This window comes from Sinocyclocheilus grahami, unplaced genomic scaffold, assembly GCF_001515645.1.
Source record: "Sinocyclocheilus grahami isolate Dianchi unplaced genomic scaffold, SAMN03320097.WGS_v1.1 scaffold440.1, whole genome shotgun sequence".
Lineage (NCBI taxonomy): Eukaryota > Metazoa > Chordata > Actinopteri > Cypriniformes > Cyprinidae > Sinocyclocheilus > Sinocyclocheilus grahami.
The window spans coordinates 528961-541161 of record NW_015505619.1 but is presented as its reverse complement, the minus strand read 5'-3'; the positions used below and the strand labels follow the sequence as shown (position 1 = coordinate 541161).

The following is a 12201-nucleotide window of genomic DNA, read 5'->3' as shown; positions in this document are numbered from 1 at the left end:
ATATATATATATCTATATATATATATATATATATATATATATATATATATATATATATATATGTATATATGATCAAGATGTCATGTAAGCACTAGAAACACCAGACCATTGATCGGTTTGCCAGTGGTGTACCAACACATTCACTGTTAGCTGGGATAATAATCTGAAGAACCTATAATGTAACACCAAGAACTTGAAGAACTTTTTTAATCTCCAAAGAAAACATATAGCTCAACTCAAGAACCCTATACAAATGAAAAATGGTTCTTGACAAGAAGAAAGTTTTTACAGTTTATTTATTTAGATTTAAATTTATTCTCTGTTTTCTGAAAAAAAAAGCATTCTCATGTAATCTTTGCGATTTTAATTAATTTATCTTCATTTTAATTTAGAATTTAATTGACATTGCTTTAATGATGTTTAGATACGTTTAATGAACAAGGCAGAAATACTGTAATATTTTTGCAATGTGTACTTTGTGAACTCTTCACAACACTGGTGGGGGAGGTGTTAATCTGAAGGGTCGGGGACGGGGAGGGAGAACCAGAAGAAAAAGTGTGTTTTACAAACTGACTGTCACACTTGTTGCAGACCATGATGTTGACCGAATCTCTCACTGACCTGGAGCTTCTTTGTTCTCAAAATGCCGAATGAGAGAGACGACCGCGATATGCATGCCAAAGAGCAGTTCATCATGTCTCACGCCGCTCTCTGCACCATCCCGCTCGCGCTCTCGGCGGCAGATGCTGCTATCGCCGCAGCGGAGACCGAGCGAGGCGCACCCGACACTCACGGAGAAGAGTTTACCTACAGACCAATGTTAAACAGGTGTATGCCTCTGCCTGGTACTCTTATAGAAAACGACCCCACCAAGACAGAGTTGGCAGATCTCCACCAAGTTGAGGGATCCAGACATGAGTTTGGCCATCACGCGCACAGGTTACTCGACAGCGATGATGACCTGGACTATCACGTGCACCATCACTGGCATCCTCACGAGAGCAATTCACATTATTCGTAAGTAAAAAAAACAAGACAAAAACACAACAACAACAACACTTATTAACACTGTGACGGGTAACCTTAAAAAGTTGATTTGAAAATGACTACATTCACAAGATTGTTTTTCATATAATCGAACTGCGTTTGGACTAAGTTGGCATGCGTTTCAGGTGATTTTGCAGAAACCTAAATGTATCAATTTATTATTTATTCATTTATTTATTATCTTTTTAAAGGCCTCTTTTTGTGCTCATAGATTAGCTTTACCCCAGTCACTCAGCATAGGAAATAAAAACTCTAAATGCAGCCATAAATGAAAATGAGTAATAAAGTTTGTTTATTAATAATAGTTTTTTTTCCCTTTTTGAAGGATCATGTGACACTAAATGATTGCTGAAAAGGAAAACTTTTCCGTCATAAATTACATTTGAAAATATATTAAAATAAAAATGTTATTTTAAATATAGGCCTATAGGCCCTAATAATATTATGTCCGATATCAATAGTTGTTTTGTATTTGAATTTATTTGAAAAAGGTCACGTTTTTCAAGAAAATAAATTATATAAGGAAAGTTTATGGAAAGGAAAGTTTGTAAGTTTATTTTGTAACAAATTAAGTTATTTACTGTAACAAGAACAGTCTAAAATCTATAGAAACGTAATGTCAAAAAGAGATACTGATAATACATGTCACTGCAAGCTGTTAGGCATGTTCATTTAAAGAGTACTTCAAGGCATAGTTCATCACAAAAAGAAAATTATATCATTTTTTACTCAACCTCATGATGTCCCGGGCGAATGTGACTTTCTTTCTTCAGGTGAATACAAACAAAGTTTTTTTTTTTTTTTTTTTTTAGAAAAATAGTCCATCTCTATGAGTCCAGAATGCCAGTGTATGATGGGACTCTCAAAGCCCCAGTTGGGCCCATCTAGGCTCCAGTTCATGTATCACTGAAGCAAAATGATAAGTGTGTGTAAGAAGAATAGTAATATTTTAAACCGTTTTTAACTAAACTTTTGCTTCTGGCTAACTGCCATATGCATGTTAATGAGTTCACTCTTGATGTAAATGTCAGCATGATGATTGTGAAGCATGATGTGTGATAAATTGCATCACCTCCCAACAGCAGACATTATATCAAAAAAATTGGTTATGTAGTTTTAGATATAAATATAGATGCAAATATTATATTGACCAAAAGTAACAAAGACATTTAAAATGTTACAGAAGTTGTTTAATGTTTTCATTTCAATGTTGTTCATTTGAACTTTCTATTCATCAAAGAATCCTGAAAAAAAGTGTCACAGTTTCCACAAAATTATTAAGCAGCACAACTTTTTTCAACATCAAAAATGATAAGAAATGTTTCATGAGCAACAAATCAGTATATCAGAATGATTTCTGAAAGATCATGTGACACTGAAGACTGGAAAATTCAGTTTTGTTATCACAGGAATACGTTTCAAAGTATTATTTTTGATCCAGTGCAGGCTTGGTGAAGAAAGTTCTTTCAAAAAACATTACATTTTTACACACCACAAACGTTGAACAGTATATTTCACAAAATTCCACCAATACCAAATAATCTGATGTAAGGTAAACATATAATTTCATACTTTTACTTCACGTCAACAGTTTTAGGAATTTAGTCATTTAGGAATTTAGCAGAAACATCTGAGACAAACTCCATTAAGTCTCCTGAGTTGTGAAAGAGCAGTAAAATCTCCTTGGTCTTCTCATGAATGAACATTGCGGTTATTAGATTGACACAGTTCATACAGACCATATTGAAACATAAATTATTTAGCCTGTTTATTTCAATCTCGTTTAATTTCAGGGCTATTGACATATACATTTGCAAGCTTATGATTCTTGTCCACTGTGCTCTGCAAAAACTGATCAATAAAGATTTAGAGATGGAACAAAATGCCATTTTGCACACTACAGAATCACAATGTTTGATTTAGCATCTTGCGAAGCAAGGAATGAGTTTTATTCCAAGTGACACTCACAATTGTGATCCGTTACGCTGTACAATTTGCACTGAGGCTCTTGCAAAATGGAATAAAATTAAATTTCATCCGTTGCTGTCTACCTGGCCTTTGTTTGAATATAACTGGTTTACGATTTAACTAGTTCAGCGTCTTTGAAGCCTTTTTAAGTTCAAGGGAAATTGACACTACAAAGCAGCTCCGGTTAATTCAATAAAGTAAATGAATGAAGTCCTGAGGTGAAGATCACACTATATGATGTTAGGAACATCTGTTCTTAGAGGTGGTTTCTGTAATGAGAAGAAGCTCTAGTAAAGGATGCATGTAATTAGAAGTCCATCTGCATTGATCTCATTGACCACCGCTGTAATTTATGGGCTTGTACTGTACTGTAAAGTCATGCAGTGTTTGGTTGATTCAAGGTCTGTAATAGCTGAAGAAAGCTAATAGTAACATTATCTACTATGGGTGGATCTTGTGTAATTGTTGTCTTAAAAACTAATTTATTCAAAAATACATTAAAATGCAATTCAGTGCACACAATAACTTGAATTTATCTCTATGTTGGGCATGTGTTTAATTTCAGTATTTTAATTAATCTTAATATTTTTTGAGGGGCTTAAAGTCAGAAATGTCTGGGTCCTATTTTCATAATGAAAGAAAAAAAGGTTTAATAAACCTTATTAATTAGGTTTGAATTAAGTTGTATTACTATTTCTTAACTAAATTGCTGTCAACACCTTTTGACTGCAAAATCAAAAATGTCCTGTGTTCTAACCAACATGTAAACATACACACAATACAGGAATTTTTATCATTGAGAATAAATTATAGTCCCTGCAGACCCTCTTGACTGTGTGTCAATGTCTCTTAAAAATCATAAAACTTTAAAAAATAAAATGTAAAATTTGGTTTTTAAAAGGCAATGATAGTTCAGCTTGTATAATGTCAAAGGTTTATTTTTTTATTAATTAAAATATATTTTAAAATACAAATATTGAACATGAGAGCAAAATTTTTTATTTTTAGACCACATGACATTTTAGTCATTGTATATTTTTTTTATATTTCTATGAACATGGCATGTGTGTTTTAAACTAGATTTTTTAAAAGATTTGTCCTTTTCTTTATAATGAACACTCTTATTTATCATTTCTCATTCCCTCCCCATAACTTTAAATATTAGCCACATATTTATAATTTTAATTGTCTGTCTGTAGAGAAATATGTTTTTTAGCCACCTATTATGGTTACAGCATCTACCCAGCCAACACCAGCAGATGTGCTTCTAAATGAATATGTATCATAGATTAATTTCTCTCATTGATTTCAGGTTTCTAGTTTAACCAAATCATACACTGCCCTTTAATGAGGTCAGCATTAATTATTAAGTGAAAACAGTAATATTGTAAAATATTATTATAATTTAAAACAACTGTTTTCTATTTGTAATATATTTTAAAATGTAATATATTCTTGTGATAGAAAAGCAGAATTTTCAGCATCATTACTCCAGTCTTCAGTGTCACATGATCCTTCGGAAATCATAATATGCTGATTTGGTGCTCAAGAAACAAAGTTCAGTGTTGAAACAGTTGAGCTGCTTAATATTTTTGTGGAGACAGTGTTTTTTTCAGGATTCCCCGATGAATAGAAGGTTTAAAAGAATTAATGTGAACTATATATTTTATATTTTATAACATTATAAATGTCTTCACTGTCACCTATCTAAAAATCTGAGTGTATATATCAGCAATGCATAGTCATTCTCTGGGTTTTGCAGCTTTGAGGCCATTCAGCGCAGACACACCACCCTGAGAGAGAAGTGCCGCAGGCAGGCCGTCCGCGGCCCCGCATACATGTTCAGCGAGAGAGGCACCAGTCTGACCGAAGAGGAGGAGCGTTTCCTAGATGCCGCAGAGTACGGAAACATCCCTGTGGTCCGTAAGATGCTTGAGGAGTCCAAGACTCTGAAGGTAAACTGTGTGGACTATATGGGTCAGAATGCATTGCAGCTCGCTGTAGGGAACGAGCACTTGGAGGTCACAGAACTGTTGCTGAAGAAAGAAGGGCTGGCGCGAGTGGGTGATGCCCTGCTGTTAGCCATCAGCAAAGGCTACGTGCGGATAGTGGAGGCCATCCTGGCCCATCCGGCATTCGAAGGTGGTCTCCGTCTGACTCTGAGTCCCCTGGAGCAGCAGCTACGAGATGACGACTTCTACGCGTACGATGAAGACGGGACTCGCTTTTCCCAGGACATCACGCCTATGATTCTGTCAGCCCACTGCAAGGAGTACGAGATTGTGCACATTTTGTTACTCAAGGGGGCTCGTATTGAGAAACCCCACGACTATTTCTGCAAGTGCGGCGAGTGTGCGGAGAAACAGAAGCAGGATTCTTTCAGCCATTCACAATCGAGGATGAACGCCTATAAAGGCCTCGCCAGCGCTGCCTATCTGTCACTGTCTAGTGAAGACCCTGTGCTCACAGCGCTGGAGCTCAGCAATGAGCTGGCACAACTCGCCAACATTGAGACTGAATTTAAGGTGAGGAGGTGCACAGAAATGCTCTATCTAGAGGTGTCACTCAAAATCAAAGGCCCAAATTCATAGGCTACATTAGGAGTTTGTGTTGTGTTGAAATAAAAAAAGACATTTCATGTATACAGACCCATTTTGAGAAAAATGTTAAAGGGATAGTTCACCCAAAAATGAAAATTATGTTATCATTTATCATTCTGTTATCATTTATTCACCCTCATGTTGTTCCAAACCTGTATTACTTTCTTTCTTGTATGGGACATAAAATATTTTTTTGCTACTGACATTCTTCAAGATATTGTGTGTGTGTGTGTGTGTGTCCACAGAAGAAGAAAAGTCATACAGCTTTGAAACAACATAAGAAAGCCCATTTCGCCAAAATGAAATGAAATAATAATAAAAAAAAATAATAATTAAAAAAAAAATCATGTTTGGTTAATCATATGACATCAAATGTCGTAATTATGACATAAAGGGCAACATTATGAGATATGAAGTCATAATCATGAAATGGTATTTTTTAAGTGTGACTTAAAGTCATAATTATGAAATAAAAAGTCAAAATGTTGACAAAAATTTTATTTCTGAGATTAAACATCATAACTATGACATAAATCATAGTTGTATTTATGATATTATAATTATATATTGACAAAAAATGAATAAGTCATCAGTTCACAAGTATATTCATAAATATGACAAAAAGTAGCATTTTTATGTCCGTTTCAACCTTTTGTTATAACTTCATTGTTCATGTCATAATTATGACTTTTTATTTTAAAATGTTGACTTATATCTTAGTTTTTGTTATAATTTTTACTTTTTATGTCATAATTATGACTTCTTATCTCATGATTTCGACTATTTATTTATTTATTTATTTATGAACCTGTTACTGTCCTGAAACCATAATTAATTCAATTATTACCAATTATTACCTGGATCAGAGGGTCAGATGTCAGAAATATACATTGTGATTATTTCTGTTAAAAAGTAGGGCTGTTAATGGAACAAAATAATAATGATTTATCTTGTGATTTCTGACTTAAACAAATATAAAACTATACATATATATAAATTGGTAAATTTGTTAAAAATATTATGTTAAACATTTATTTAGTACATAAATGTATCATGTTGAACCCTAAAAAAAAATATGTTTTGGGGGGTACAATGAGTTGAATCACTATAAATCATTATGTACTTTGTGCATAATACAAACTCCTTTAAGGTGCTTTCATGATTATTTCAAAGCACAGCTTCTCAGTTAATCTAGGAAGTGTCCAATCGTGAAAAGTGTGCTCATGGCTCTGTAATAAGCTGCGTCTCTCTGAAAGAAACGTCTACACTCATTCGAGCTCACAGACCAGCAGATTATTCCACACGAAAACCAATTTCCCACCCTTGAGATTACCCTCATTATAAATTAGAGGCTGTTCTATGACAGTTTCTGGTTCAGTAGAATCTCTCCACACAACATTTTTCCAAAAAGAAAACGTTTCTCTAGAGAGCTTCATGCGCTTTGCCGACGTGTGTTGTTTTATATTTAACTATGTAGGGGAAAAGTTCTTCACTCAACGTCACTCTGGGGAAATATCTAATCAGGAGTTCTCAAATCCAGACAGTTTTTTCCCTTATTGTGGTTAGTGAGTTATTAATTGAAACTGCTCCATCGAGAGATTCCTGTAATCACCCCGTTATTATTCTCTCATCACTGTTTTTCTCTACAGACGATCACTTTGACAGTTGTAATGGCGTGTCAGTGATTCCGCTTCTGTAATTCCACATAAAATGTTTGTTCTCCTAAACCACTGCGATGCTATAATTAGCAGGATAGGCTTCTCATGGGTGCCCTCCATTAGGTACATTTCTGTTTGAGAGGATCTGATGCAAACATCAATCAGACTTCCATTTGGAGGTGTGACATGGGACTTTCAATGAATTCACACACATCCATGTCTTTCACAGCAGAGCGTTCACTGTTCGCTAGATGCAATTTGGGTCTCAGTTGGAGTGAATTATTTTTTACAAGTGATTAATAGCCCGCCTCAAGTCATAATACTGTCGCTCTGTTTTGTTTCAGAATGACTACAGGAAGCTCTCCATGCAGTGTAAGGACTTTGTGGTTGGCGTTCTGGATCTCTGCAGAAACACAGAGGAGGTGGAGGCCATTTTGAATGGAGATGTGGACCAGAGCCCCCCGAGCGAACACCACCGGCCCTGCCTTAGCCGGGTCAAACTGGCCATTAAGTATGAAGTCAAGAAGGTACTGGGAAATGATTAATAGACTAAAGTGGAAGTGGTTTCCCAAGACAATGTCTAATTCAATGCTGTCCCTGCAGTTTGTGGCTCATCCGAACTGCCAGCAGCAGTTACTGACGCTGTGGTATGAGAATCTATCAGGCCTTAGGCAGCAGTCAATCGGTGTGAAGTGTTGGACAGTGCTGGGAGTGATGGTTGGCCTGCCATTTCTTGCTATTGCATATTGGATTATGCCCTGCAGCAAGGTACATAATCATCATTCAGAATCAATGAATTGAATAACATTGGGCAGACTTCTCTTTTTCTTCCTTTGTTAAATGTATTTCTGCATTTGCTCTTTTCTCCAGGTGGGCCAGGTTCTCCGCAGTCCCTTTATGAAGTTTGTAGCTCACGCCGTCTCATTCACCCTCTTCCTCTGTCTTCTGGTTCTCAATGCCTCCGACCGCTTCGCAGGAGTCAAAAACCTTCCTAACGAAACCATCACTGATCATCCACGGCAGATCTTTCGCATTAAAACCACTCAGTTCTCATGGACAGAGATGTTGATAATGGAATGGGTGCTGGGTGAGTATCAGTCAAGCATAATATGCCTACATTATAGGTAATCTTGGGTCAAAAGGTGTGAATAAAATAGGAAATATCTTACAAAGTAGCACTATTAACACCTTGAATGCAGGTGAGACAGTTTTCACATTTACCGTTGCTTTGAAAAATCTCATTGATGGAATCGGGTCGTTCAAATAGGAATCAAATAGGAAATAATGTATTTTTTTTAAATATTGAAATAGAAAACAGTTATTTCATATTGTAATAATATTTCACATGATTACATTTTTACTATATTTTTGATCAAATAAATGCAGCTTTGGTGAGTATTCAAAAACGTTCAAAAAACCCACCTCAAACCTTTGATCTCTAGAATAATCTGTAATTAATTATGTAATATTTCAAGCATGATAAATGAACCCCATTTCTTTTCTTTGATTCCCCTGATCAGGAATGATCTGGACGGAGTGTAAGGAGGTTTGGGCTGATGGACCACGAGAATACATCATGCATTTGTGGAATGTGTTAGACTTCGGCATGCTATCGGTCTTCGTGGCGTCATTCACCGCACGGTTCATGGCTTTCCTGCGAGCCTCCCATGCACAGCTGTATGTGGATTTGTACGTGACTAACGCAGACTTGATCAATGCCTCATTACCAGAAGACGTGGCCTACTTCACTTATGGTATGTTGCAAAAATAAGGAATCTGTATATTCAAGAAATGAAAATCCAAAGTGAACTGTAAAATACTGTATCAGTATAAAAGACCAGGTCTGTTCCTGTTCTCAATCATATGATTATGCATGCATGCTGCACAGACTTTCTTGCAGCTGTCTGAAATGAAACAAAATGCTGCCATCAAGTGGTGACACCAAAAAAATGCCTCTTCTCTCTCAGCCAGGAACAGGTGGCTTCCCTCAGATCCTCAGCTCATCTCTGAGGGCTTGTACTCCATCGCTGTGGTGCTCAGTTTCTCACGTATCGCCTATGTTCTGCCAGCCAACGAGAGTTTCGGACCCTTACAAATATCTCTTGGGCGCACCGTGAAGGATATTTTTAAATTCATGGTCATCTTCATCATGGTCTTCCTTGCCTTCATGATCGGCATGTTTAATTTGTATTCCTACTACTTGGGAGCTAAATATAATCCTGCTTTCACCACGTAAGTCTAAAAAAGTTACAATGACAAGTATTATATTTAGAATTTACTTGTTAAAGGGATAGATCACCAACAAATAAATAATTCTAAAAAAGAATGTTTTGCAACAAAAGATAAAATTAGTCTATTTGACTTATACACCATTCAAAGGTTTGGGGTCAGTATGATTTCTCTCTCTCTCTCTCTCTCTCTCTCTCTCTCTCTCTCTTTTTAAGAAATTAGTTATTTTATTCAACAAGGGACACATAAATATGTTTCTATTTTAGATAAATGTTGTATATGAACTTTCTATTCATCTAAGAATCTTGAAAAAAAGTATTGTGGTTTCCACAAAAATATTAAGTAGCAAAATGTTTCAACATTGATAATAATAGAAACCATTTCTTGAGCAGCAAATCAGCATATTAGAATGATTTCTGAAGGATCATGTGACACTGAAGACTGGAGTAATGATGCCAAAAATTGAGCTTTGCCATCACCGGAATAAAATTTAATTGTATTTTAAATTGTAATAATATTTTAAAATATTACTGTTTTTACTGTATTCGTCATCAAATAAATGCAGTCTTGCTGAGCATAATAGTGACCAAGAACAGTACAAAAAATCTTACAGACTCCAAATGTTTGAATGGTAGTGTATAATACATTTTTAATATAATATGGAATTTAAGACAAAAATCTATGAATTTGAGACAATATCTATATATCTATATATATATATATATATAACAAAATTATAAACGCAACACTTTTGTTTTTGCCCCCATTTTTCATGAGCTGAACTCAAAGATCTAAGACTTTTTCTATGTACACAAAAGGCCTATTTCTCTCAAATATTGTTCACAAATCTGTCTAAATCTGTGTTAGTGAGCACTTCTCCTTTGCCGAGATAATCCAGCCACCTCACAGGTGTAGGATATCAAGATGCTGATTAAACAGCATGATTATTGCACAGGTGTGTCTTAGGCTGGCCACAATAAGCTGGATATTGGCAGGAACTAGAACACGCTGTCATATATGCCGATCCAGAGCATCCCAAACATGCTCAATGGGTGACATGTCCGGTGAGTATGCTGGCCATGCAAGAACTGGGATGTTTTCAGCTTCCAGGAATTGTGTACATATCCTTGCAACATGGGGAAATAGGCCTTTTGTGTACATAGAAAAGTCTTAGATCTTAGAGTTCAGCTCATGACAAATGGGGGCAAAAACAAAAGTGATCCGTTTATAATTTTGTTCAGTGTATATATATGTGTGTGTATGTGTGTTGGTGTTTGTTCCACCAATAAAAGAAAGTTGTACACGTTTTGAAAACATGATACCAGTTTTTCCAAGCACTGTTTTTGAATGTTTCAATAACATTTTGCATGTATGTATCTGTTGCAGGGTAGAGGAAAGCTTTAAAACACTGTTCTGGTCCATCTTTGGTTTATCTGAGGTGATCTCTGTGGTTTTGAAGTACGATCATAAGTTCATTGAGAACATTGGTTACGTGCTCTTTGGGGTCTATAATGTCACAATGGTGGTGGTCCTGCTCAACATGCTCATAGCCATGATCAACCACTCATACCAGGAGATTGAGGTGAGACAAATGTACTTTTGAAAAAAAAATAAAAATAATACTACTCAAAAGGATAGTTTGTCATGCATATGTTTATATTTGTGTGTGTGAGAACAGGAGGACGCTGATGTAGAATGGAAGTTTGCTCGTGCAAAGCTGTGGCTCTCCTATTTTGATGAAGGCAGCACTCTTCCGCCCCCCTTTAATCTAATACCCAGCCCCAAATCCTTCTATTACATGGCTCAGCGCACTAAAGCATGCCTAGTGAGTTTATGCAAGGCCAGGGTTCGTAGCAACAGCAGCCAGCAGGACGTGGGAATGGCCAATTCACGCTCTAAGGTCAGAGATCAGCAAGGATTTTCAAACTGTTCAAATGTAGAAATCACAGGTTGTAATTTTGATATCTTTTCAGCTTCGTCGGTTTCAACCTTACCATGCACAAGAGGGCTTCACAGTTAGAAATCCTATCAAACATCCCACAAGATATCAGGTACTGATTGATTTTTTTCTTAAAACTTGAATGTACATAAATTATCAAATTGTCCATATAATACATTTTGCAATATTGCAAAATGTCGTTCTAAACTTTCTTACTCTCACAGAAACTCATGAAGCGTCTCATCAAGCGGTATGTCCTAAAAGCCCAAATTGACAGTGAAAGTGATGAGATCAATGAAGGTAAGACTCATTTATTCATCCATTAGTGTCTCTTGTGTGATTTACTTGTGTGGCCATAAACACATTTCTTTGATGTCAAGCAATAAACTGTAAAGTGTTAAAAATGGCCGTAACTGTGATTTTGGTGCCAAGTTTTACTTGAAACCTTTTAAACCCTTGTTTTCATGTGGCTTTTCTTCTCAGGTGAGTTGAAGGAAATCAAGCAGGACATTTCTAGCCTCCGCTACGAGCTCCTGGAGGAAAAGTCACAGGCCACTGAAGAACTTGCTGAACTGATTCAGGAGCTTGGAGACAAACTCAGCAAAGGAACCAAGAGACCATGAAAAATGAACTCTTGTGATTGTAGCTGAAAGTGTCCTGGGCTGAGTCTAGATCTGCTGAAATATTTAGTTTAGATAAAAACTTTAAAGTCTCTTTATACTCTTAATCTGTTTTATACATTGGTTTGTGAAGGTATGAT

At 36.0% G+C, this 12201-nt stretch overlaps 1 protein-coding gene across 1 annotated transcript; it reads left to right on the top strand.

The window, feature by feature from the left end:
- Positions 1-598: 598 nt before the first annotated feature.
- trpc7a (transient receptor potential cation channel, subfamily C, member 7a) lies at positions 599-12105 on the top strand. Its single transcript, XM_016233852.1, has 12 exons — positions 599-1017; positions 4778-5540; positions 7618-7800; positions 7877-8041; positions 8144-8360; positions 8794-9027; positions 9241-9505; positions 10889-11084; positions 11181-11402; positions 11476-11553; positions 11666-11741; positions 11925-12105. Exons 1-12 carry the CDS (start codon positions 644-646, stop codon positions 12062-12064), a joined length of 2913 nt encoding a protein of 970 aa, XP_016089338.1. The 5' UTR covers positions 599-643; the 3' UTR covers positions 12065-12105.
- Positions 12106-12201: the final 96 nt, after the last annotated feature.

Bases quoted from the DNA above. Each gene is read 5' to 3' on its own strand.
- trpc7a (XM_016233852.1), top strand. From the start codon at position 644: ATGCCGAATGAGAGAGACGACCGCGATATGCATGCCAAAGAGCAGTTC. The intron at 1,018-4,777 runs GTAAGTAAAAAA...TGGGTTTTGCAG, and splicing joins GAGAGCAATTCACATTATTC to CTTTGAGGCCATTCAGCGCA. The intron at 11,403-11,475 runs GTCAGAGATCAG...ATATCTTTTCAG, and splicing joins TGGCCAATTCACGCTCTAAG to CTTCGTCGGTTTCAACCTTA.